The sequence below is a fragment of the Lontra canadensis genome, unplaced genomic scaffold (genome assembly GCF_010015895.1).
Source record: "Lontra canadensis isolate GAN:19392208 unplaced genomic scaffold, GSC_riverotter_1.0 scaffold54, whole genome shotgun sequence".
Lineage (NCBI taxonomy): Eukaryota > Metazoa > Chordata > Mammalia > Carnivora > Mustelidae > Lontra > Lontra canadensis.
Genome location: NW_022631048.1, coordinates 13,649,789 through 13,672,090, shown reverse-complemented (window position 1 = coordinate 13,672,090; position 22,302 = coordinate 13,649,789). Strand labels below are relative to the sequence as shown.

The 22,302-nt window shown below is 54.3% G+C and overlaps 1 protein-coding gene across 6 annotated transcripts in view; it reads right to left on the bottom strand.

Annotated features, from left to right (window-relative positions):
* LOC116877969 (up-regulator of cell proliferation-like) overlaps positions 1-22,302 on the bottom strand; it is a 56,341-nt gene that overhangs the window by 3,096 nt on the left and 30,943 nt on the right. For 3 of the 6 annotated variants that reach the window (XM_032875073.1, XM_032875074.1, XM_032875072.1), the window contains exons 2-5: positions 10,489-10,515; positions 10,084-10,154; positions 1,705-1,737; positions 1,474-1,512 (exon numbers count right to left, since the gene is read on the bottom strand). In XM_032875073.1, the coding sequence (XP_032730964.1) occupies positions 1,474-1,512; positions 1,705-1,737; positions 10,084-10,154; positions 10,489-10,515 (170 nt within the window). Of the gene's footprint in view, positions 1-1,473; positions 1,513-1,704; positions 1,738-10,083; positions 10,155-10,488; positions 10,516-20,279; positions 20,296-22,302 lie in introns of those variants that run through there. The other 3 variants (XM_032875077.1, XM_032875076.1, XM_032875075.1) reach the window with 3 other exon arrangements.

Here is a 22,302-nt window from a genome sequence, read left to right as displayed (position 1 = left end):
GGGAAGAACAGAAGACATCAGCGCTCGCCCTGTGCGTTGGGCCCCGGCTGGAGGTAGGGAGGGAGACAGCATCCTTCGGAAAGCAGGGTGTGGGTGCCCCGAGCCTGCCTGAGGCCAACAGAGGCAAAAGCAAACAGACCCGGAAGACATTAGAAAAGAGAGAGAAGAGGACACCCAGGGACCCTGTTTAAGGATTGGGAGATGCTGTGAAAAGGTCTACATGTCTGGGTTCTCTTGGAACCTGCGAGACCAGCTCTGCCAGGCCCTGGGATGCCCGCCCCTCCTGGGACCCTGTGGCCTGTCCCACATCCTGGGCCCGGCAGCGGACTTCCCCACGCCGTCACCAGGAATGTCCCACAGGGGACACGGTCCCTGAGTCACTTGGATTTTCTAATCTTCTCTTCTTTTTTACAAATAAGTTGGGAGGATTTTTAAAGGGAACACTGTAAGTTATTATTAAATCCAGTCACAGAAATCATAGCTACACAACTCTTTAACAAATCGGAAGCCCATTGCGTGGTTTTCAGTGTTGCCGTGGCAACGTTTGTGGCAGACGCGATCAGAGCCCTCACAACATCGTCCACCCAGTACGAGTTCCTACGGGCACTAGGTTTCGCCCAGGATCCCCGTTCCTGGCCATGGTCACACTGCACAGTTAGTACACTCTCAGTGTCGCCTACGTGAGCGGTTTAAAATGCAAATCCCACGGAGGTTCAGGATCGTCTCCATTATGAAGCTGCGTGCACATTCCCATAAACCAGGGAGGAGTCGCGGGACGCCCTCCCCCCACAGCAGGACCCGGCCCTGGGGCATAAGTGCCTGAGCAGCGGGGCACGGCCCCGAGCAGGAGCCAGCGCTGGGCACAGGAGTCTCCTCCCCAAGGGCCCTGCGGGCAGCGCGTGCCACCCGGCACAGGGCCGCGGAACCTGCGCGGGGACACCGAGGGCGGAAGGAAACCCTTCTCGCCGCTGCTCCGGTTCCGGGTGCGCCCGGATGACCGGGGCGTGGCCTGAATGATGGGGCGTGGCCTGGATGACCGGGGCGTGGCCTGGATGACGGGGCGTGGCCTGAATGATGGGACAGGGCCTGGATGACCGGGGCGTGGCCTGAATGATGGGGCGTGGCCTGGATGATGGGGCGTGGGTTCCTCCACCCACACAGGGACAGCTGGTTTCGTCCTTTCAGCAGCGGCGGTGACACACGGGGGGGTAAGAGCCAGACCAAGGAACCTCTCGTGCGCTCCCGCCCGGCAGGTGACGCGCGGGGAACAGGCCAGGGCTGCCGAAACCCGCCCGCTCTGGGAACGAGTCAAACATCAGGGTCCTGCACGTGCCCCTGCAAAGACGCTAGTCTCCATCTCCTCCCTGGGGGGTCAGAGGTGGCGCACCGGGCCGGGGCCGGGGACGAGAGGGGATCTCACAGGGCTGGTCCTCCTGTGACAGGACAGGGAGCCGGAGCGGAGAAAGTGCGTACCTGCTGGGAAGTCACTGTCCTGAGCCTCATTTGCACCATCTGAAAAAGCAAAGGAAAAGGACGAGTCAACCAAGTCAGCGCCCGAGGTCAACACAATGAAGGCTAAACTCGCAGCTCCTTCTTCTAGGGCAGGAACTTCTCCCAAAGCCTCACAGTATGCATCCCCAGTCACGCCCCCCTTCCTGCGCCCGTCCCGGCTGGTCCCCGCCCTGCCGTCTCCACAGGACTCACAGTCGTCTGCGTCCATGTCTCTCCATTCCAAATCTGCAAGAAAGCACACACACGTTGACCTTTGTCAACACGCTAAGACCTTTCTTCCTAAAGTCTCGAGTTTACTTTTAGTGTGGGGACTGGCTTGGGTCCTTCCTACATAAATTTGTTTTCCAAACCCAAACACAACACAGAGTAGCGAGAACTACATGCAGGACAGCAATTTTCTCCAGAACATACTCCTGTAAGAATTTACTGAAGTTTCTGAAAATAAGATATAAATAAGTTCATGACACTTATGTTGATTAATCTTGGATTTTTAGAAACTATTTAAAACATAAGTCAATATAAATTCCTTGGTTCAGTTTCAAATTGAAACATCATTTTTACTTTTTTAAAAAATTACTTATTTATTTATTTGAGGGCAGAGAGCAAGCGAGCACAGGGAGGCACAGAGGGAGGGGGACAAGCAAGACTCTGTGCTGAGCGTGGGGCCCAACATGGGGCTTGATCCCAGGACCCTGAGATCATGACGTGAGCGGACGCCAAGATTCGGACGCTCAGCTGACCGAGCCACCCAGCTGCCCCATTGTGCACTTTTATATTGTTCTGATCCAAGTAAAACTATCATCTAATCCAAAATGAAAATTACATTTTTAAAGCTTATGAATCGAGAAAAGATTCTGCTATTTTCAGATTAATTCCTCCCATGATTTCCATATAGTCAGGCAGATAAACAGATGTTTCAAACAGTCTTTTTGACGGGGTCTCTGGAGACCGACATGAGAAACAAGGGAGAGAAACAGGAAATCACAAGAGATGACTCACACACATCAAACTGCAATATCGAGCAATAAAAGATTATTTTACTCAAAGTGGAGAAAAGACATCAGAAGAATTTTTTCAAGGAATTCAAAATGCCCTCCAAGAAAATACAGCAGTTAAAGGGCGGGACAAGACAGGGAGAAAAGCCCAGAACGAGCTGCAGGGAACCCTGAGAGCAGCTGTGAGCAGGGGTCAGGGAGTAAACCTCAGACCCAGGCCTCGCCTCGTTAGGGATGGGACACAGCCCTGATGGGACCAGACAGATTACAGATGACAGCAAGGAGGCCCGTAGCCAGAGGGTCCACCTTTCGAACTGTGGGAACCACCGAGGGGCGGGAGAGCGTCGTGGTCCACGGGCAGAGACAGCTGGGAGCCTGGGTTCGCACCGGTGGGCAACAGAGGACACAGCAGGATTTCAGGTGGGGACACAGCAGAAGCGTCCTCACCAGTACATGCTCTTGGTCTCTCTCCACGTGACAGTGGCCATGCAGTGGGGGTGAGTGGTGGTGGGGCTGTGGTTTGCCCCTGCAGGTGCTCACTGCCCGTTCAAACACCACCTCCAGAGAAATGTCCCTTCAGGTCCTTTGCCCATTTGTGAATCACATCGGTTTCGTGGCGGACTTTCAGGAGCTCTCCGGATACTCTGGATATTAATCCCTCGTCAGACACATGGTTGGCAAACACTGTCTCCCATTCTGCAGGTGCCCTTTCTGTGCCGTGGAGAGTGTCCTCCGCGGCCAAAATGTTTATCTTTCCACGCGGTCTCGTTTGTCCCATTCTGTTCTTGTGGACTTTTCTGAGGCATCACCTCCCGGAAGTCGCCGCGCGTCCAAATGCATGAAGCTTCTGACCAGTGTGTTCTTCCAAGTGTTTTGTTGTTTTAGGGCTTACATTTAGGATGACCCTGATCCATTTTTGCCTTAACTCTTGTCCATAGTGTTGGGTAAGGGTCATGTAAACATCCAGCTTTCCCAGCACCGTGTGCTGAAAAGACTGTCCTGTACCCGGTGAGTGTCCTTGGCACTCTGGTCCAAAATCACTTGACCACACACCTGAGGGTCCGTTTCTGGGCTATTTCACAGGTCTGGACACGTGTCTGGACGCCAGCACCACGCTGTTTTGACTGCTGTCGCTCTGCTGGTTTTGACGGCAGGAGCGTTGAGTCCTCCGGTTCAGTACGTGCTGCCGAAGCGAGCACGAGTTCGGTTCGTTTCTCCTTCCTCAAGACTGTCTTGGCTCTTCACCGGCCCTTAAGATCTCATGCGAAGGACGGGCTTTTCCTTTTCTGCAAAATGTCACTGGATTGTTGACAGGCACTGCAATCAGTCTGCACATCACGTTGGGTGTCACTGACATGGGACAATTGGGTGTCCCATCCATGAACATGGGATGTGTTTCCATTTGCTTTTGTCTATTGTAATTTCTGGCAGCAACCTTCTGTACTTTCATTGTACGAGTCTTTCAGTTCCTTGATTAATTCCTAAGTGTTTTATTCTTTTTGATGCTACTGGAAGTGGAACGTTTTCTGTGATTTCCTCTTCCGTGTCTATAGAAATGTAACTGATTCTTGTGTGTTGGCTTTGTATCCTCCCTTGCCTGAATTTAATTATTAGCTTTAACAGGTTTTTGTGAAATCTTTGGGATTTTCTACACAAGATGACATCACCTGCCAACAGAGATCATTTCAACCCTTCCTTTCCAGTTTGGATGCCTTTTAGTGATTCTTCTCCCCCAGCTGCTCTGCCTGGGGCTTCCTGTACGCGGCTGGATGGGAGCGGTGATGATGGCCTCCCCCTCTCGTTCCTGATCTTAGAGGAGAAGCTCAGTTTCACACTGCTGGGGTTGTCCATGTGTGGTTTTATCACGTGGAGGTGGCTTCCATCTACTCCTACTTGGTACCTACTTGGTAGAGCATTTTTTTTTTTATCAAAATAAGGGTGTAGGGAATTTGATCAAATGCTTTTTCTGTGTCAACTGAGATCATCATTTATCTTCCCCTTCATCTTGCTGACACCACTGATGAGTTTTGCATCGATGGTCCTAAAGGATATCGGTCTATAGTTTCCTTTCCTTTGTCCGACTTTGGTTATCGGGGTTGTACTGGCGTCAAGAGTGAGTTAGGAAGTTTTCCCTCCCTTCAGTTGTTGAAGAAGTGTCAGAAGCAGAAACATTTGTCGAATTCACCAGTGAAGTCTTCAGGACCAGGGTTCATCCTTGTCAGGAAACGCTTTATCACAGATTGAGTCTCCTTACTAGTTACGGGTTTACTCAGACTGCTCGTTTCTGTGTGATTGAGTCTTGGTAGGTTTTATGTTCCTGGGGATCTGTCCTTTCCATCCAGGCTAAGTAATTTTTTGGCATACAATTACTCACAGTACTCTGTTATAATCCCTCTTACTTCTGTAGAATCGGTAGTAATGTCCCATGTCCACATCTAATTTTAGTGATTTGAGTACTCTCTGCTTTTTTGTCAACATAGCTAAAAGTGTGTCAGTGTTGTTGATCTTGTCCAATAAGCCACTTCTGGTTTCGTTGATGTTTTGTACCGCTTTTCTACTCTGTCTCATTGATCTCTGCTCTAATCTTTATTATTTCCTCTGTTTGCCAGCTGTGGGTTTCATTTGTTCTTCTTCTAGTTCCTTAAGTTGTAAAACTGTGTTGTTCTCATTTGTCTCTAAGTATTTTCTAACTCCCTTGAGATTTCCTCTTTGATATACTAGTTAGAAGTCTGTGTTTAGTGTCCACAATTTAAAAACATTTTTCGTTTTATGCTATTGATTTCTAATTACTTCCCACTGTGCTCACTTTGTCTGACATCTGTCTCCTGACATCTATGCAGACTTCATCTGTGGACCTGGTGGATCCACGCTTGAAAGTGTCCCGTGTACACTTGAGAAGAACGCGTGTGCCAGGGTGAAGCACTGCATCTGTTTGATGAGGGTGGGTTACTGTGTTGTTTAAATCCTCTGTTCCTTTCTCGTCTTCCAACTGGGTGTTCTGCCATTATTGCAAGGAGGTATTAAGGTTCCCAACTAAAGCTGTAGAGCTATTACTCCCTTCAATTCTATCACTTTTTGCTTCAAATATTTTGATGGTCTGTCACTGGATGTGCAAATGTTTAATTATATCTTCGTGCTGTACTGAGACCTCTATTAATACACAACATCCTTATCTGTCTCGAAAACGTCTTTATGTGCACTCCGTTCTGTCTGGTATTAGTATAGCCGCTCCTACTACCCAAGGGTTACTGTCTGCACGGAGGGACCTTTCTCCAGCCTCCCACTCTCAAACCGTTTGTATCTTCGGCTCTTGAGTGAGTCTCCGTAGACAGCATATAGTGGGATCCGTTCTGCCCATCTCTGTCTTTTTCCTGGAGACAGCAATCCCTTTCCATTTGAAGTAGTCACTGATAAGGAGGCATTACTCTGTCATTGCGCTGTTGGTTTTCCTATGTCCTGTTTACATGCAAAACTCTATCCCCTGACATTCTGTCGCCACCTCTTTGGGTGCTGACATCACAAATCACAGCTTCATACACTGACTGCCCAGAACATAAGCTAACAATTCTGTCAAAGGCATTAGTCTCAGAAGTTAGAGAAAACAAGATCTGGAGTTACGAACCAAAGTTGCAGTGATACTAGATCTACATTTTAAAATTTTTCTTTAAATGAATTAGTCTTTTCAGTCATTAAGAAATCAGGAAGCACAGTTATGAGCCATCATTAAAATTGTTAAATTAGCTATTAGAACTGCCAGGAATTTCCCCTTACTGAGATCTTTGCTTCTTGAAACGGCTTCAAGTCCTTCTCTAGGACCCTTTCCTTCTGCCCTCGGGTCTCGCTGGAGCACCTCCTGCAGGTGCCCGGGTCTCCCTCAGCTTTTGTTCCCCTGGGAATGTTTGTTTCTCCCTCACTCTGGAAGGACATATTTGCTGGATACAGGATTCTTAACTCACAATTTCTTCTTTGGTTTAGCACTTTAAATATATCTGCCTGCCAGCACTTAATTATATCTGGCTGTCTTGCGGCCTCCGAAGTTTCTGACTGAGAAATCGAGAGATGATCTCGGAGGGCCGTGGGTGTGGATCACCTGCTGCTCCGCTGCTTTCTAAACTCACGCTTTGTCCTCTGAAGATGAGCTTCGACGCGCCTCCATGCGGGTCTCTTCAAATTCATCCTACTTGGGGTCTCCTGAGCTTCCTGCACTTTGTGCTCGTGTCTGTGTAAGTTCTCAGCCGGGGGGCGCCCAGGAGGGTCAGTGTTAAGTGTCTGCCTTCGGCTCAGGTCATGGTCCTGGGATCCTGGGATCGAGCCCCGCATCGGGCTCCCCGCTTCACCCTCTGCCGCTCCCCCTGCTTGTGCTCCCTCTCTCACTGTGTCCCTCTGTCAGATAAATAAAATCTTAAAAAAAAAAGTTGTTGTTCTCAGACATTATTTCTTCAATTTTCTCTTGCCCCTTCCTGTGTCTCTCTTCTCCCTCTGGGACGCCCACAACAAGCACCTACTGATGGCATCGGACAGGGGCTCGAGGCTCTGTTCGTTTTCCTTCAATCTTTCCTCTCTCTGGTCCTCAGCCTCCAGACGCCCCATTTTCCTGTCTTTAAGTTCACGGATTCCTTCCCCCACCGCCTCTTTCTGCCTCCGAACCCCACAAGTGAGGTTTTCATTCTGGCAACTGTACCTTTCCCTCGGTCTCTCGGGCTTTCCAGCTCCTTACCGATGCTACAGTTTCGTTCACACGTCGCGCCCCTGCCTTCCTGCACACCTTCCTCTAGATGCGCCAGCATCTCAGGACCGTCGTCGTAAAGCCTTCATCTGATACGTCTGCCGCTGCGTCTCTTCAGAGACAGCCGTGGATCAGTTACACTCCCTCCCTGAGCGGGCCAGACTTCCCTATCCCGTGCGTCTCCTGGGATTCCGCTGCCGCACACTGGACATCTGAATCTAATAGCGCGGTAACTCTGGAAACCAGGTTCCTCCCACCTCTCCCGGGGCTTACTGCTTTTCGTTATTGTCTTTGTCTGCGGGATCATCGGAGGCGATCTCTATGCCCGGGATCAAACGGAGGTGTACAAGTTAGGTCCTCCAAGGTCTTTTCTGAGACTTTCTTTGGGAACACACAGTCACTTTCTAATTTTCCCATATTTGCAGTTGTCTCCCCAAAGGGGGAAAGAGCAAAAAGTTCATGGGAGGCAGGACGCTGGCCTGGAAATGCCCTGGAAGTCACTTCAGCTGGCAGGGGGAGGGGCTGGCAACCATGAGGCCCTCTGCGTCTGCACCTCTGTGACCAGAAGCGGCACAGCAGAGCTCCTGGTACCCGGACAGGGTTCTCTCTGCCCACTCCAGCTTGTTTCCACCCGCCGTGTGTGCACGGCTGCCTGCTGCTCGTCCAGAAATGGGAGACGGGGCGCTGATACCGTGCCGAAAGATAAAGTCGACCGAATTAGCTGGAAACTTATTCTCCACGTTTTCCCCTGCAAGCTGCAGAGCTCCAACCAATTCCAAAGCCACAGCACAGTTCACGGAACCTTCCGGCCAGGGCAACCGTCCGGCTTAGGAGCCAGGTTCCCAGTGCTTCCCATTCTGCCATCTCCCCAGAATCCTCATCGTAGCTTTCTAAAACCTCCTTTCATGAATGAGCTATGGGGCTCCTGGGTGGCTCAGTGGGTTAAGCCTCTGCCTTCAGCTCGGGTCGTGATCTCAGGGTCCTGGGATGGAGCCCCACATTGGGCTCTCTGCTCAGCGGGGAGCCTGCTTCCCCCCATCTCTGTCTCTGACTGCCTCTCTGCCTACTTGTGATCTCTGTCTGTCAAATAAATGAATAGGATCTTTAAAAAAAAAAAAAAAGAAAGAAAAAGAATGAGCTATGAGGTAACTGGCATCCTCAGACTTGAGAGAAGGTAATACACTCCGTAGGACGATTGTACACAGCACAACTAATCTACACTTTCCGGAAATGCGAGCACGCTTCTCCGGCAGAAGCAGGTGGGGAGAGGCGTCCTGGGGGGATGACATGCTCGGCTTCCTCATCCGGGTGCTGCTCCAAACAGGTGCGTTCCCGCTTGTGAAATGCATCAAGCTACACGCTGGTAAGATGGGCACTTTTCCGCGTGCATATCAAGCGTCAGTATAAGTTTTCTTTTTGAAGGGTTGGCTTTCAGTCTTACTAACAAAACATGCCGCAGAGGAAGTCACCTACCTCAAGAAGAAAATTTAAAAAAAATAATTATGGGTGGGCACCTGGGTGGCTCAGTGGGTTAAAGCCTCTGCCTTCGGCTCAGGTCATGATCCCAAGGTCCTGGGATCGAGCCCCACGGCGGGCTCTCTGCTCAGCAGGGAGCCTGCTTCCCCCCGCCCCCGCCTGCCTCTCTGCCTACTTGTGATCTTTCTCTGTGTGTCTAATAAATAAATAAAATCTTTTTAAAAAGTAATAATAATTATGGGAGGCTTCTTCACTGGACACATAATGAAGATGAACCTGGGGAAGCACCAGAGTGTGTCTGAGCCTCGGTTTCCCCAAGTAGAACAAAGGACTCCGATAACTAACCTCATGGCAGCATCCAGGGAGGCAACCGTGTCTCCTGAGGCCACCCCAGCTGTCCCCCCAGTCTCCCTAGAGCAACACTCTCACTCCCACAGAACTGCCTGTGAAAAAGGACACATTCTCTGTCTGCGCCGGCCCAAGAGCACCATGTGCCTCACTCCTCAGCACCGGAAATACTGCTAGTGTCACTCAGCAGCGCAATGGTTAGCACTGCTCAAATCTGCACCGTGTGCCCAGTGGCTACTGTACTACACATCCTGAGAAACTGCAGGGCTTTGGCCAATTACTGCCACTGGACCCCAATTTTGCTGTGAGGCTTGTCCTGGCCATTAATCCCCCCAGCGCGCACATTCTAGAACGTAAGTTCCAGGAAGACGAGGCGTCGGGGCCACTTTGTTCACCACCGTTTACTATACTCACAGTGCCTTCTACAACACCTGCTCATTAACTGTTCAGTAAATATTTGTTTAAGTGAATAAAATAAAACAAAATTTGGTTAATCCAAACACCTTTGCCTATTTTTGTGGGACTATCTTTGCAAGACACTATTAAATCCAACAGGACTTACTTATTTTCCAAAGTGCCGAATTAATGATAAATCCAAAACGAGTTTCTCAGAGGAAAGATGTGTGGAGTGTGGCCACAACACGTTAAAGCTGAAGTCATGAGGGGCAGCCACAGACCCGGTCCCCGGGTGCACGGAGACTGAGCCCACACGAAGAGCAGACGCCCCAGCCTACCCAGGACAGGCCCAGTTCACAGCCGTTGTCCCAAGCCAACACTCAGGAGTGCCCAGGTCAGAAACTAGACAGTCGCCCTAAGCCAGACCCGAGGTGGCAGTTGTGACGTGCTTGGATTGGGACAATATGTTCCTGGTAAACTGTGGGATAATCACCGGTGTGAAATGAATCCTCTTAGGAAAAACCACAGCCTTCAGCCCTGTATGTCTGTGGCGTGTGCTCCCCTACCCCGGGCGTTCCGGAACCCAGAACCCGCCCCAGAGCTGCAGGACGGGTGCCAGCCCCACGCTACCTGCGATGGCCACCGCTGTTCGTCTCTCAGATGCTTTTATTTCTGGGGCCACTTCTCCCAAATCTGCACGTCTGAAACAATTGCAAAAGAAAGTTGTAATTAAAATAATGAAGTAATGCTACAAGTTGAATCTACCTATTAAGTTAGCTGCATATCAGAATCTCTGATCCTCTTGGGGGAGCTTTAAAAACTACAAATCCTGGCCACACCCCAGACCACCGAAACCAGACCAGGGGGGACGGGCCTGGGCATAAAAAACAGCTCCTAGGAGCGCCCCCGAGGATTCCCACGTGCAGCCGCGGCCGAGAAGCGGCCGAGAAGCGCCCGTCTGGACAGACCGGCACCTGCCGCCACCGCAGGCTAGGGCACAACTCGCCGTTCAAAAAGACATAAAAATATACATACCCTTTGACCAGTAATTCCACTTCTACCCTAAGGAAATAATTAAGATTTAGTTACAAAGGTGTTGATGTCAGCTTTACACATAATAGCGAAAACCTGGGTGCCTTTTAAAATCTAAGCCCAATTACGGGGAAGTACGGTACCGTCTTGGCCTGCAGCCATTAGGAAACAGCGTATCGATTTCACTTTGTGGACAGAAAGATGCTGGATGACGTTATGTAATGACGTTAATGGCATGTATATGACTGGGAAGAAATACATGAATACTTACAGTGAGAAAATGTACAGTATGATGACGTTTTAATGAAATTGTGTGTATTTATGTTTTCGTCTATAGGTTTTTAAGGAGCTCTAGAAGGACGGCTCATCAAAAGTTAATAGTGTGGGCAGGGAGGGGCGATCCTGAATTCTTTTAAGCGGATCTGGTAAATGTAGTCCATTTAAGAATAAACTATTTTAGGTTTATTGTAGGAATGAGTAAACGTGTTGATTTTATCAGGAGCCACACGTCACTGTTGAAGAAGGACCTACGAATGTGGGAAGAAGGTGGGGCACCCAGGGGCTCACACGGTGAAGCGTCGGACTTTAGCTCAGGTCACGATCCCAGGGTCCTGGGAGCGAGTCCCGCAGCATTGGGCTCCCTGCTGAACAGGGAACCTGCTTCTCCCTCTCCCGCTCCCCTCCCCCTGCTTGCGCGCTTTCTGTCTCTCTGTCAAATAAATAAATAAAATCTTTTAAAATCTTTAAAAACAGCAAAACAAATATGGAAAGAAGTAAGAGGGGACTCTCAGGGCCAAGCTGGAACCAGAGGCGCAGCGTGAACACGCGACTTCCACACACGTGCTAGTGTACAAGCCCACGCGTGTGCACACTGGCGGCTACACGCACGCCTTCCAGCTCCGCCCACCGAATGGGCCAAAAACCAAAGACACTACAGAGGAGCGATGAGCACACCAAGCGCCCTTTAACCCCTTGCACACCAAGAGACATTTCTCCTTGGAGAAACGGCCGGTGCCAGACCCGGGGCAGGGAGAGAGTAAGAGGGGTTTGAGCATCTGATTTCAGAACAGAAGGAAGTGCTCGGGGCGCCTGGGGGCTCAGCGGGTAAAGCCTCTGCCTTCAGCTCAGGTCATGATCTCAGGGTCCTGGGATCGAGCCCCGCGTCGGGCTCTCTGCTCCGCAGGGAGCCTGCTTCTCCTTCTCCCTCTGCCTGCCTCTCTGCCTGCTTGTGATCTCTGTCTATCAGATAAATAAATAAAATCTTTAAAGAGAAATAAAGAAAAGAAGGAAGTGCTCAAAAAAAAGCTAGGGCATGCCAAGGAACACAGGAGCTGGCCCGTCCGGGCCATCGGGCTCAGACACAATAAATACAGTAGTTGGTGAGAACCCGCCGAGAGACAGGAACCAGGGAGTCCACACGGGTGATAAATAGGCAAGCTGGGGGCGGGGCCGGGGGCTCAGGAGCATCTGACGTGTGACAGCGCCGCCGTAGGACCGCGTCATTCTGCAACACTCCCAGCCTCAGTGAAGGTCGGCTCAAGCCACAGACGCCAACAAACGCCAGCTCTGAGAAGACCGTGTGGGACCGGGAGCAAGGTGCTGCCCGGTTCCAGCACGGCTCCTCACCGAAGCTCCTCTGGTGCCGGGAGAAGAGCCCTAGCGATGGTAACGCAGGCCCTTGGGGAGCCGGATCAGGGACGGGTGACGCAGACGGCCACTGGGTGCCCCAGCTGCCCCGCCCGGAGAGCGTCCCCGGCCCTGCTCTGACCACGGGGGCAAATCCAACATGGAAAGTTGCACACGATCCCCAAGGACAAATGTCACCAAGGAGCAGCCAAGGACGGGAGAGATGCTCCGGACTCCACGTCTGAGGGTGCCGCCGCCCCGAAGCCCACACTGGGTCCCCCAACGCAGGGGACACTTGGGGTCCAGGGATAGAACTGAGGCACAGGTGCTGTGGGCGCCGCCAACGGGTCAGGAGGACACGGACGGGTGTGGGCCGCTGACATGCACACGTACCCTCTAATGGTTTAGAGAATCGAGACGCACGAGTGTGCGTGACAGAAACAGGAACGCTGCGAGGCGGGGGACGGGAAGTGAGAGTGTAAGTGAGAACACCAGCAAGACGCACTCCGCACAGGAAGCCTGTTATTTTTATAATTCAGCTCTAGGTACCAACTGTTTTCATAAAAATTGTAGAATTGTAATAGTGGGTGGCAGGCACATGCGTTTACTCTGTCCTGTTTGCGTTTCTTCACGCAGAAGGAAGCGTCGACTGGTTAAGACCGGAAGAGCGACGAGGAGGACGCAGGGAGCAGGGTCTGGGTCAGAGAGAGACATGCGGGTGCCCCGAGGACACCGGGTTCTCCGCGGCCTCTTGCACCGCGCAGACCCCGAACCCATGCAAGGACCCGCATGGACACAGCGACCCAGCTCCCCTTTTCCTGCAGCAAAACATATGAAATCCACCCTCCCGGGGGAAGCCCCGGAGCCCCGGCTGGCTCTTCCGGCATGTTCTCTGGGTGCCTCGTCCTCTGCCCGCCACGGTCACTGTGTTCGTGGCTTTCAGCCCCTGTCCAGTGCACAGCACTAAGCAGCACTCAGACCCTGATGCTGATTAAAAAATGAGAAATACTCATTGCTTTTGTAGTAAGAAAAAAAACCCTTAAAAAGAGACAACAGGACAACAGGTTAAAACTAGCCCCAGAGCAGAAGCTGCCTGGCCTGGCGGCCGCACACACATCACTAACCACCCACCCCCCCAGCACACGGGCTCCCTGGACGGGAGCTGAAACCCAACCCACCACTTCCCACACAGAAGAGCACACAGGTGACAGTGTCACAGGGACGGGCTGAGCTTGCGCGAGCTCATCGACGCGCACACAGAATTCCGCCCAGCAGCAGCAAAGGCCAGGCACAATCGCATCCATGAGCTTTGAGCCCCGTGCAGGGCCCAGCCTGGTAGGGGACAGCAGAGGCCCAGCTTTGTCCCGTGCTGTCCGCTTGACAATGACTCCACCTGCAATGCTAGCACGGCCTGAACTGTGCCCAAACCCCAGTGCGGAAACCCTGGCTCCCGATATCCCGGATCTGGAGAGGGGGCCTGTGACATCGGGTCTTTGTCCCCCTTTCTGGCACACAGCTCCTAAACGTGAGTTGTGCAAGTACCGAAGGACGGGGGCACACTGCCCGGGGAGCCAACTGTGCACTTGGCATTTTCAGTCCCACCTTCTCCCACGTCCAGGCATCAATCACCAGTCACCGGTGGCCAATGAGTCAAGAAAGCGTGCCCGTGTCACGAAGCCCCCATCAGACCCCCGGGGGGACAGGGCTCCGAAGCTTCCGGTCGGTGCACACGAGAGCCGGTGAGCAGCGGGCTCCCAGAGGGCTCAGAGGCCCCCTGCCCCTTCCGACAGACTCGCCCCGTGCACAGCTCCCCTCGGGCCATTCCCGGGCCACATCCTGTTAGAAGGGTCATCTGGTAACGAAAATATTTCCCTGAGTTCTGTGGGTCACGCCAGCAAATTCATGGAACCCAAGGAGGGGTCACGGGAACCTGTGATTTACAGCCGGTCGGCCCCACAGACAGGTGGTGACCCAGACTCTTGCCACTGGAATGCTAGGCTGGAGCTGCTCACGGGACCCCCTGTCTGTCGCCGGCAGCCATAGCACAGCAGCGTGTGTAGTGGGGGTGGGAGCCGGCGGCAGGGGGTCCCACAGGACTGAGAGAGGCCTCAGGAGAACCCAAAGCTGCCCACACAGCCATGGGGGTGTCCAGCCTCCAGGATGGTGGGAAACCACCTCCTGTCGCTGAAGATGCCTGGCCCACGGGCCTGGTGATGGCGCCCTGAGCAGATGACGGTAAGACCCAAACCGTCCTTGCTGACACCGCCCCGCCAGACCCACACATGAGTCTTCTGGTTCCCTCCAGGCCCGTTACTTCTAAGACTCGGAGAGATTTTAGGGGACTTGCACTTGTAGCCAGTAATCACAAGAGTCCTGACAATCAGACCGTCTACCCGCTCCCAGCCCAGCTCCCGGGCCTGCGGCCAAGCCTGGGGGGGCCAAGTGCGCTCTCCGGAGCCCCGGACGCAGCCCCGGGGGCTTTCCGCAAAGCAGGCCTGCAGAACCACTACTATCATTAGTATCTTTTCTGACCCCCAAATAAGACAAATACAAAATACAGAAAAGTAGCAAGAAAATGCCTTTGCCATTTTGAAAATGACTCACCATGTTAATCAGTCCTCTCCCCCTCTCGTCCAGTCACATTGCTGTCGCTCCTTCTGGCCACTGACTCTAGCCTCCGGCTTCCCTAAGGCCCTCCGTCCCCTAGACTGAAGGGAGCCCCACGGAGGGGTCAGTCTTCTCGTGCGATGCGAGCACGGTGCAGAGCCAGACATGGAGCCCAGCTCAGTCCTGCTGGACACTGGGGGCACAGAGACGCACCGTGATGCTGACCAGACCTGGGGGTCTCCGTGCACAGACAAGGGGTGACCTGCCCACGGCCCCGAGCACCCCGAGCGTCTAGCAGCTCTTCCTCACTAAGTCAATGAGCGCACGTTCCGGCCTGCGCCCTTCGAAGGCTCCCTTCGGGCCTGCAGGGGCAAGGGGGGCCCGGGCAACTCGGCGGCCTCACTGGCCACGTCTCCTGGGGGGCACAGCCGGGCATCCTGTCCTCATCTGTCCGCCCAGCAGCTCGGCCTGCAGGACTTTTCCACCTACACCTGGGGATTCCGATTCCAGGGACCTCGATGTTCCGGGCTCGGACCACAGAGACACCGGCCCCTGCAGAGCTCAGGGCCGTTGGACCAGAACGGACCATCCGACCCTCGTGAGCAGGGCTGATGCCCAGTGACAGACCCAGCCCCTTCAGCAGCCGGTGCTGAGGACACAGAGAAAACCACCCCAAACAGGAGGATACGGGACAAACAGGGCAGTGGCCCTGACCGTCATGCAGTCGGCGACAGACAAGGAATTGCTTTGGGTAATAAAAGGTCTGACGGGATGTTTGCCGTTTGATGCCGGCAGCTTCGAAGACCCACCACTTACCCTCCTGCCCTGTACCTACGCCAGCCAATGAGAAAGCCTGGGGACCCCCTCCTTCGGCACTGGCGGGACCCCCATCCCATTACCACCCCGAAACAAGATAAGACCTGCAGCCAAGTGCTCTGCCCAGAAAGCCCACTGGATGGTACTGAACTTTTTAAACCAGCCTGGTGTGTGCTGTGGGTTGAAACATGACCCCTGAGAAGATATGTCCAAGTCCTAACCCCAGGACAGCGAACACGGCCTCGTTTGGAAATAGGGTCTTTGTAGATGGGATTAGTTAAATTAAGATCAGATGATGGTGGGCAGGGTGGGCCCCGATCCAACCGCTGGTATCATGGGCAGAGGCGAGTGTGGGCAGACGCGCAGGGAGAAAAACACAGTACAGCAGAGTCACGGCCTCTCCAGTCCCAGGATTGCCCAGGATCGCCGGCAGCCACCAGAAGCCAGCAGAGAGGCGGGAGCACACTGGCCCTCAGAGCCTACGGGAGGCACCCACCGGCCCACACCTCCAACTCCCAGCACCCGGAACCGAGGGGGTCCTCACGCCACCCAGCCGCATCTCCAGCCACTGACACGGCGGCGCGTGACTCTGGGCAGGGGGATTCGTCCCCTGCCTCTGTCTGTGTCTTCTCTCTGCCTCTGGTACGGACACCAGGCACTGGGGGAGGGGAGGGCCCACCCAACCCAGTCTGGCCTCATTTTACCTCATCACATCTGCAAAGGGCCTACTTCCAGAAACAGTCACATTCACAGTACCAGGGGTTAGGACTTCAACATTCGTTTGGGAGGGGACAGGAGTCAACCAGGAACGACAGCCAAGCCCAAACCAGAGGCTGTCCCACGGCAGCACGGTGACTGCGCAGTGGCGGGCCTGGCTGAGAAAACGTCGGTGACAAGGCTGCCCCGCAGGGCACCGGGCAGGGCGGTGGGGGACACAAGAGGTCAGATGACACAGCACAGGTAGGACACAAGGACCCTGCAGCCTGGCAGCGTCGCCCCCACATGTGCTGGAGCGAGCAGGGAGCATGCTGGCCAGAGCGCCTCCTGCTACCCTCCTGATTTTCTGCAGCGGGAACCCCTCCGCAGCACAGGGGAGCCTCACCCTGAGAAAGACACACACCCCCCGGGACAGCCCCAGGCATCACACACTGCTGTCCCCGCGGTGGGCCCGGGGCAACCTCAGCCCAGCACGGCAAGCTGAGCATCTTCCCAGGACAGGAATGGCGTGTCCCCACGAGGCTTTGTCCTGGGCTCCCACCGTGTGGGCCACCGAGCAAGGGGAGGCGGCCTAAAACTCTGCCTGATCTCCGGGAGCCTCCACTAGAGCTGGTTACACCCGTGGAGCACACCCGGACGACCTCTGGGCCAAGACTGGCTGTTCCCCACCCTCACCCCCCGCACACCTCCTCGGGTCACCAAGCGTCTGTCTGGAGAGATGCGCAGGGGAAGCGGGTTCATACAAGGCAGCCAGTGTTTGCGGTTTTACGCGCACGTTACTCCCTGCTAGGAAACTCCCTAGGAGTCGGGGAGAGCTCCGAGGAGCACACCACCACCCAAGTGTTAACCACAGCCTGGGCTGGGGCACAGGGGAACGGACTGCTGCGGGTATGGGGCGGGGGGCTCCCAGAGCAGGGGGCACCACTGGAGAGCGCGGGCGCGGCGGGGGCCAGGGGTCAGTGCCAGCAGGAGGCAGGGCCCAGGCAGCAGACAGGCCGGGTAAGATGGAGCCTTCCCGGCCACAGGGCAAGACTCACTTCTGCTCTGGAGGGTGAGCTGAGCGCAGACGACAGGCTTGTCTGGCACTGGGAGAGCGAAGGTGGCAGGGTCAGCCCCAGGGATGGCAGCCTGGGGGGCCAGGGTTGGGCAGGGGGGGCAGCCCCGAGGCGCCCACACAGGGTGGTGTAAGAAAGCCACAGGTGGGAAGGCTGCAGGCGGGCAACCCCGTGGCTGGCACGGCTGGGCTGGGAGCCCTCGTAAAGGGACTACTTGTGTGTCCCCGGCTCCCCAAATTCTCCTCATTAGGGCAGGCAGTTTTCCAGGTCTATTTGCAAATAAAATTATCAAAACCCTGCTGCCACCCCGGAGACTAGCAGAAGGTTAGAGACAGATGCATCCACGCTGAAAAACAGGTAAGATGACTCTGTGGAGAAATATGTGTAGAACAACAATCGGGAAAATACTGAAACAGAATGGAAAGAGGACAAAGCCTGCGGAGAGGAGAACACAGGACGGGCGGCCAGAAATCAAGGCTGTGGGCCTGGCTCACGAGCTGCAGCTCCGTCACAGAGAGACATACGCCCCTGTCAGCCAGGAACCTCATCTCCGGCCCAGGAACTCAGTGTCTGGGGTCATTCAGGCATAAGAACCTGGGAAAACAGGGCCATCCGGGGGGCTCCGTCGGTGAAGCGTCTGCCTTGGGCTCAGGTCATGGTCTCAGTCTCCTGGGATGGAGTCCCACATCGGGCTCCCTGCTCAGAGGAGAGCCTGCTTCCCCCTCTCCCTCTGCCTGCCACCCCCCCTCCCCGCGCTTGTGCACTCTCTATCTCAAATAAATAAATAAAATCTTAAAAAAAAAAAAAAGAACCTGGAAAATAAAGGCAGATCCTGGCCTCTCGCTTCTCCAAAATGATTACCTGGACTTAAGGTGCAGACTGGAAAAGGAAACACGCCCTGGAGGGAGACGTGAAAGCCTAAAACTCAGAGTCAGGAAGGCTTCAGAGTCACAAGGCAAGCGCAAGGCTGAGGAAAAGTATTTGTAACACAAATGACAAGGGCTCATTTCCTCCACATACAAGGAACTACAAATCCATGAGAAAATGCCAAGAAAAGGCCTCTCCAAAACACATTCTGGGCTTAAAACAAACGAGGGGACATAGCGCCCTGCCATGCCCAGACTGCGACCGGCCTGCATCTCCACGCAAGTCCCTTTTCCACCTTTTGAAATCTGTACCATGTGCATATAACTCGTTTTTAAAAATAAAGCAACTGGGGGCGCCTGGGTGGCTCAGTGGGTTAAGCCTCTGCCTTCGGCTCAGGTCACGATCTCAGGGTCCTGGGATCGAGTCCTGCATCGGGCTCTCTGCTCAGCGGGGAGCCTGCTTCTCCCTCTCTCTCTGCCTGCCTGCTCGAGCTCTCTCTCTCTCACTCACTCTATGTCCCAAATAAATAAAACCTTTAAAAAAATAAAAATAAATAAGGCAACTAACAATTTCACAAAACATCACAACGCAGAGAGCCTGACAGAACAAGCCCAGTGAACCAGGCAGGCAGGTCTGGGAACCCCAGGTGGGAGCAGCGCGCTGGTCCATCTCCAGGCGTCCCTGTGAAACGCTAATTGGAGCCTCGGACACCCTGCGAATCCAGCTTCCTCCTCCAGCAAACCGTGTGAGCTCATTCTGACATGGGCTCCACCTGGAGCGCACCCCAGACACATGACAGCACACACAGAGAACCAAGATTACTGTCTCGGTAACCATATTTAACACAACCGCAGTCATGGCTAATGGGGTGGATCCCTGGTCTGAGAACCCCAGCGTCTCTACCCCAGCCTTCCCCTCCCATCCCCTGGGCCTCCAGCCAGTGTGAGGAGCCCACTCGGACCAGGCCAGGCTCTGACAGGAGAGCTGAACCCTTCCCAGGAGGCAAAGGCCAGGATCCCTGCCTTCACCACCAAATGACAGGGTCAGGAGAGCGTCCTCGTGGGCAGGAAGGTCAAACATGGTTAAGACGGTCCTCAGGGGACCCTGAGTGGCTCAGTGGGTTAAAGCCTCTGCCTTCAGCTCAGGTCATGATGCCAGGGTCCTGGGATCGAGCCCTGCATCGGGCTCTCTGCTCAGCGGGGAGCCTGCTTCCTCCTCTCTCTCTGTCTGCCTCTCTGCCTGCTTGTGATCTCTCTCTGTCAAATAAATAAACAAAATCTTAAAAAAAAAAAAAAAAAGATGGTCCTCAGTACTCGTAAATGTCTGGTGTATGGCAGGGTCACCCTCAGCTGCCAGGAAGGCAGGCAGGCCTCCAGGGCACTCGCTCACCCCCTGCTTGTCCGAGGGCAGGCCTCACTGGGTTCCTTCTAGAAACAAAAACCAGAGGGCATGGCGATGGTGAGGCCCTGATGGCAACCACGGGATCAAAGACCCTGGGATGGACTTGGCTGAGGGAACACAAGAGGTCAGGCAGGAAGTGCCCATCTTTAAAGATGAGGGGAGTGAGGATTCCTAGTTCTTACCTCAATAATTCCATCAGACGGGTGAGACTTTTCAAGTCCAATGTCGGGTGTTGGGAGGCACAGAGAGCCCTTCAAGTCTGGGGGGAAGGCAGTGCAACACCCCCCAACCCCCCGTGAGGACACTTCAGTAGGATCAACTAAAAGAGACAGGCCCCCAGCCCCAACATCCAATTCTTGCACACGTCCAGAGGGAGAGGCAACGTGCAGCATTATTTCACGGAGAAAACTAGAAACGCTGTGGCTACGTAATGGGGCCGTGCTGCACAAGAGTCCATAAATGTCAAAAGTTAGGGAGAGCTGGTCCTCGTTCTGCCGCGGGGAGAACGGAAACCACCCACCGCGGGAACCAAGCAAGCCGCGGAGCTGCATGACAGCATTCCAGTAAAACCCGAACAGACACGTTGTACAGACGGCAAACCTCACAATGTCTATCTGACCGGGACAAAGGAAAAAGCTGGGGTGCGGGACAGAGCAAAGAACAAACAGAACCTGTAAATGCAAAGGAAAATGTCAGACTGCTTGCCTGGCTGAGACGGGCGGCGGGGACACCCGGACACCCCAGCTGTGTCTGGAAGGCTCCCTCTGTCAGAGTACAGCCCAACTAGAAATATACCATGACTGCAGAAGTGGTACTTGTGGAAAATCAGGTTACATTTGGTTTTTATTTTGTTTTATGGTTTTTTGTTTTTTAAATTACCTACCATTAACAATCTGAAAAATGGGGGCACCTGGGTGGCTCAGCTGGTCAGTCAGGCGTCCGCCTTCGGCTCAGGTCAGGATCCCAGGGTCCGGGGTCGAGCCCTGGTTCAGGTTCCCTGCTGGGCAGGGGGCCTGCTCCTCCCTCTCCCTCTGCTGCTCCCCCCAGCTCATGCGCACACGCTCGCGCTCTCTCTCTCAAATAAATAAATAAATAAATAAATCTTTAAAAAACGATCTGAAAAATGTATTTATTGAGCCCAGGTACTCCAGGCTTGCGACCTGTACTCCAGGAGGGTGTGGACGGAGGCGGCGAGGACGCTGAGGCTGAGCCCCTCCAGATGGGCTGCGGACCCGGTCCCAGAAACACACACGCCAACCCCCTACACCGTGCCGTTTCAGGGGACACAGGAACCCCAGAAGCCCACCAGTGAGTCACGGCCCCCAGGGTTAAGAACCTCTAACTCAGACAACATTTCAAGCCACGGAAGCCATGGGGCAGGGAACAGGGGCTGGGATGAGCACACACGGGGCCGCAGAAGCAGCGCAGCCCTGACACAGAGGCACAGAGCACAGGAGACAAGCCTGGAGGCTCACAGGATGTGGCTGACAAAAGCGGGTCCCCCAGCTCCATCTCTCCTGCCCCTCCAGGCTGCTGTCACAGGGACTCCCCCCTCCGGGAACGGCGGGCAGGGAGCCCACACACCGGGCCAGGTCCCACAGTCTGGCCCAGCAGCCTCGTCTCTATGTAGCCCCAAACTCCACCGGACTGTGGGTCACCTGCACCATATCTTTCCCTTTGAGGCCTTGCTCCTGGCCAGGCCCTTGTGCCTAATGCCCAGCACATCAGTCAGGGCCTCCCCTGTCCTTCCCCGCTCCCCCACGGTGATTCACAGGGGAGAGAACACCAGAGTCAGAGGCTCCTCCGTGCACGGCCCAGCAGAAATCACAGAACCCACCCCATCCCCGCCCCGAAGCTCAGCCTTGCTGCCGCAGTGCGGGTCCGGGAGGCGAGCATCTGCGCGTCAGTGGAGACACGCCAGAAAGTCGCAGGAAGTCGGGTCTTCCTGGCTGGACTCTGCCCTACCAGTGAAACCTGCAGTGTAGACAGGGTTACACGTGGACCTATGGACTGTCCCCAAATACATATGTGCCTTAGTCATACGCCACAGTGCACAGTTCTCTCTGTAAAATGGAGCAGAGGACACTGAAAGTTCTGTGACTTCAGCTTTCCCGTGAGCACGCATCACAGCGTCACCGTGCACCAGCTGCAGACTCATGGGGTCACTCACAACAGAACGATACCAAATTGCCACGGACGCCACCTACTACAGGGACGCCGCGTAGGCCCTGCGGGCTCATAGCAGCCCACCATAAGGCCACCTCTGAGCCAGGTCTACTAAGTCGTGTGTCTGGACGAAAGACACCATCGCATTGGACAGGACATCAGGACAGCCCCACACGGGCTCAGACGTCTGGCGGCTGCCTGGCCACCCCGCCTCCCACTTACCTGACAAGAGGGGCAGGGACAGGGTGGGACCTTGAACTCCTGTTCAGTCAGTCTGGCCTTCTGAGGGATGGGCCAAGTGTTTATTCTATTTATGAGCTCAAAGTACTGGGTACTTTGTGACCAGAGCTCCCCAGACTGGAAAGCCTGCAGGCAGGTGGGAATGACCATGACCCAGCCAGGGTCATGAAGGCCGTGGTCAGGGCCAGCTGGGGTGGGTGGGGGGGGCCACAGCCAAGTCTCCCCAGCGAGAGGCCTGGCTTCGGCCCTCTCTACCCCAGAGGACCTGCTCCCACAGCCACCGCCTCCAAGACCCTCCGGACGCGCCGTGGTGCCACGTGAA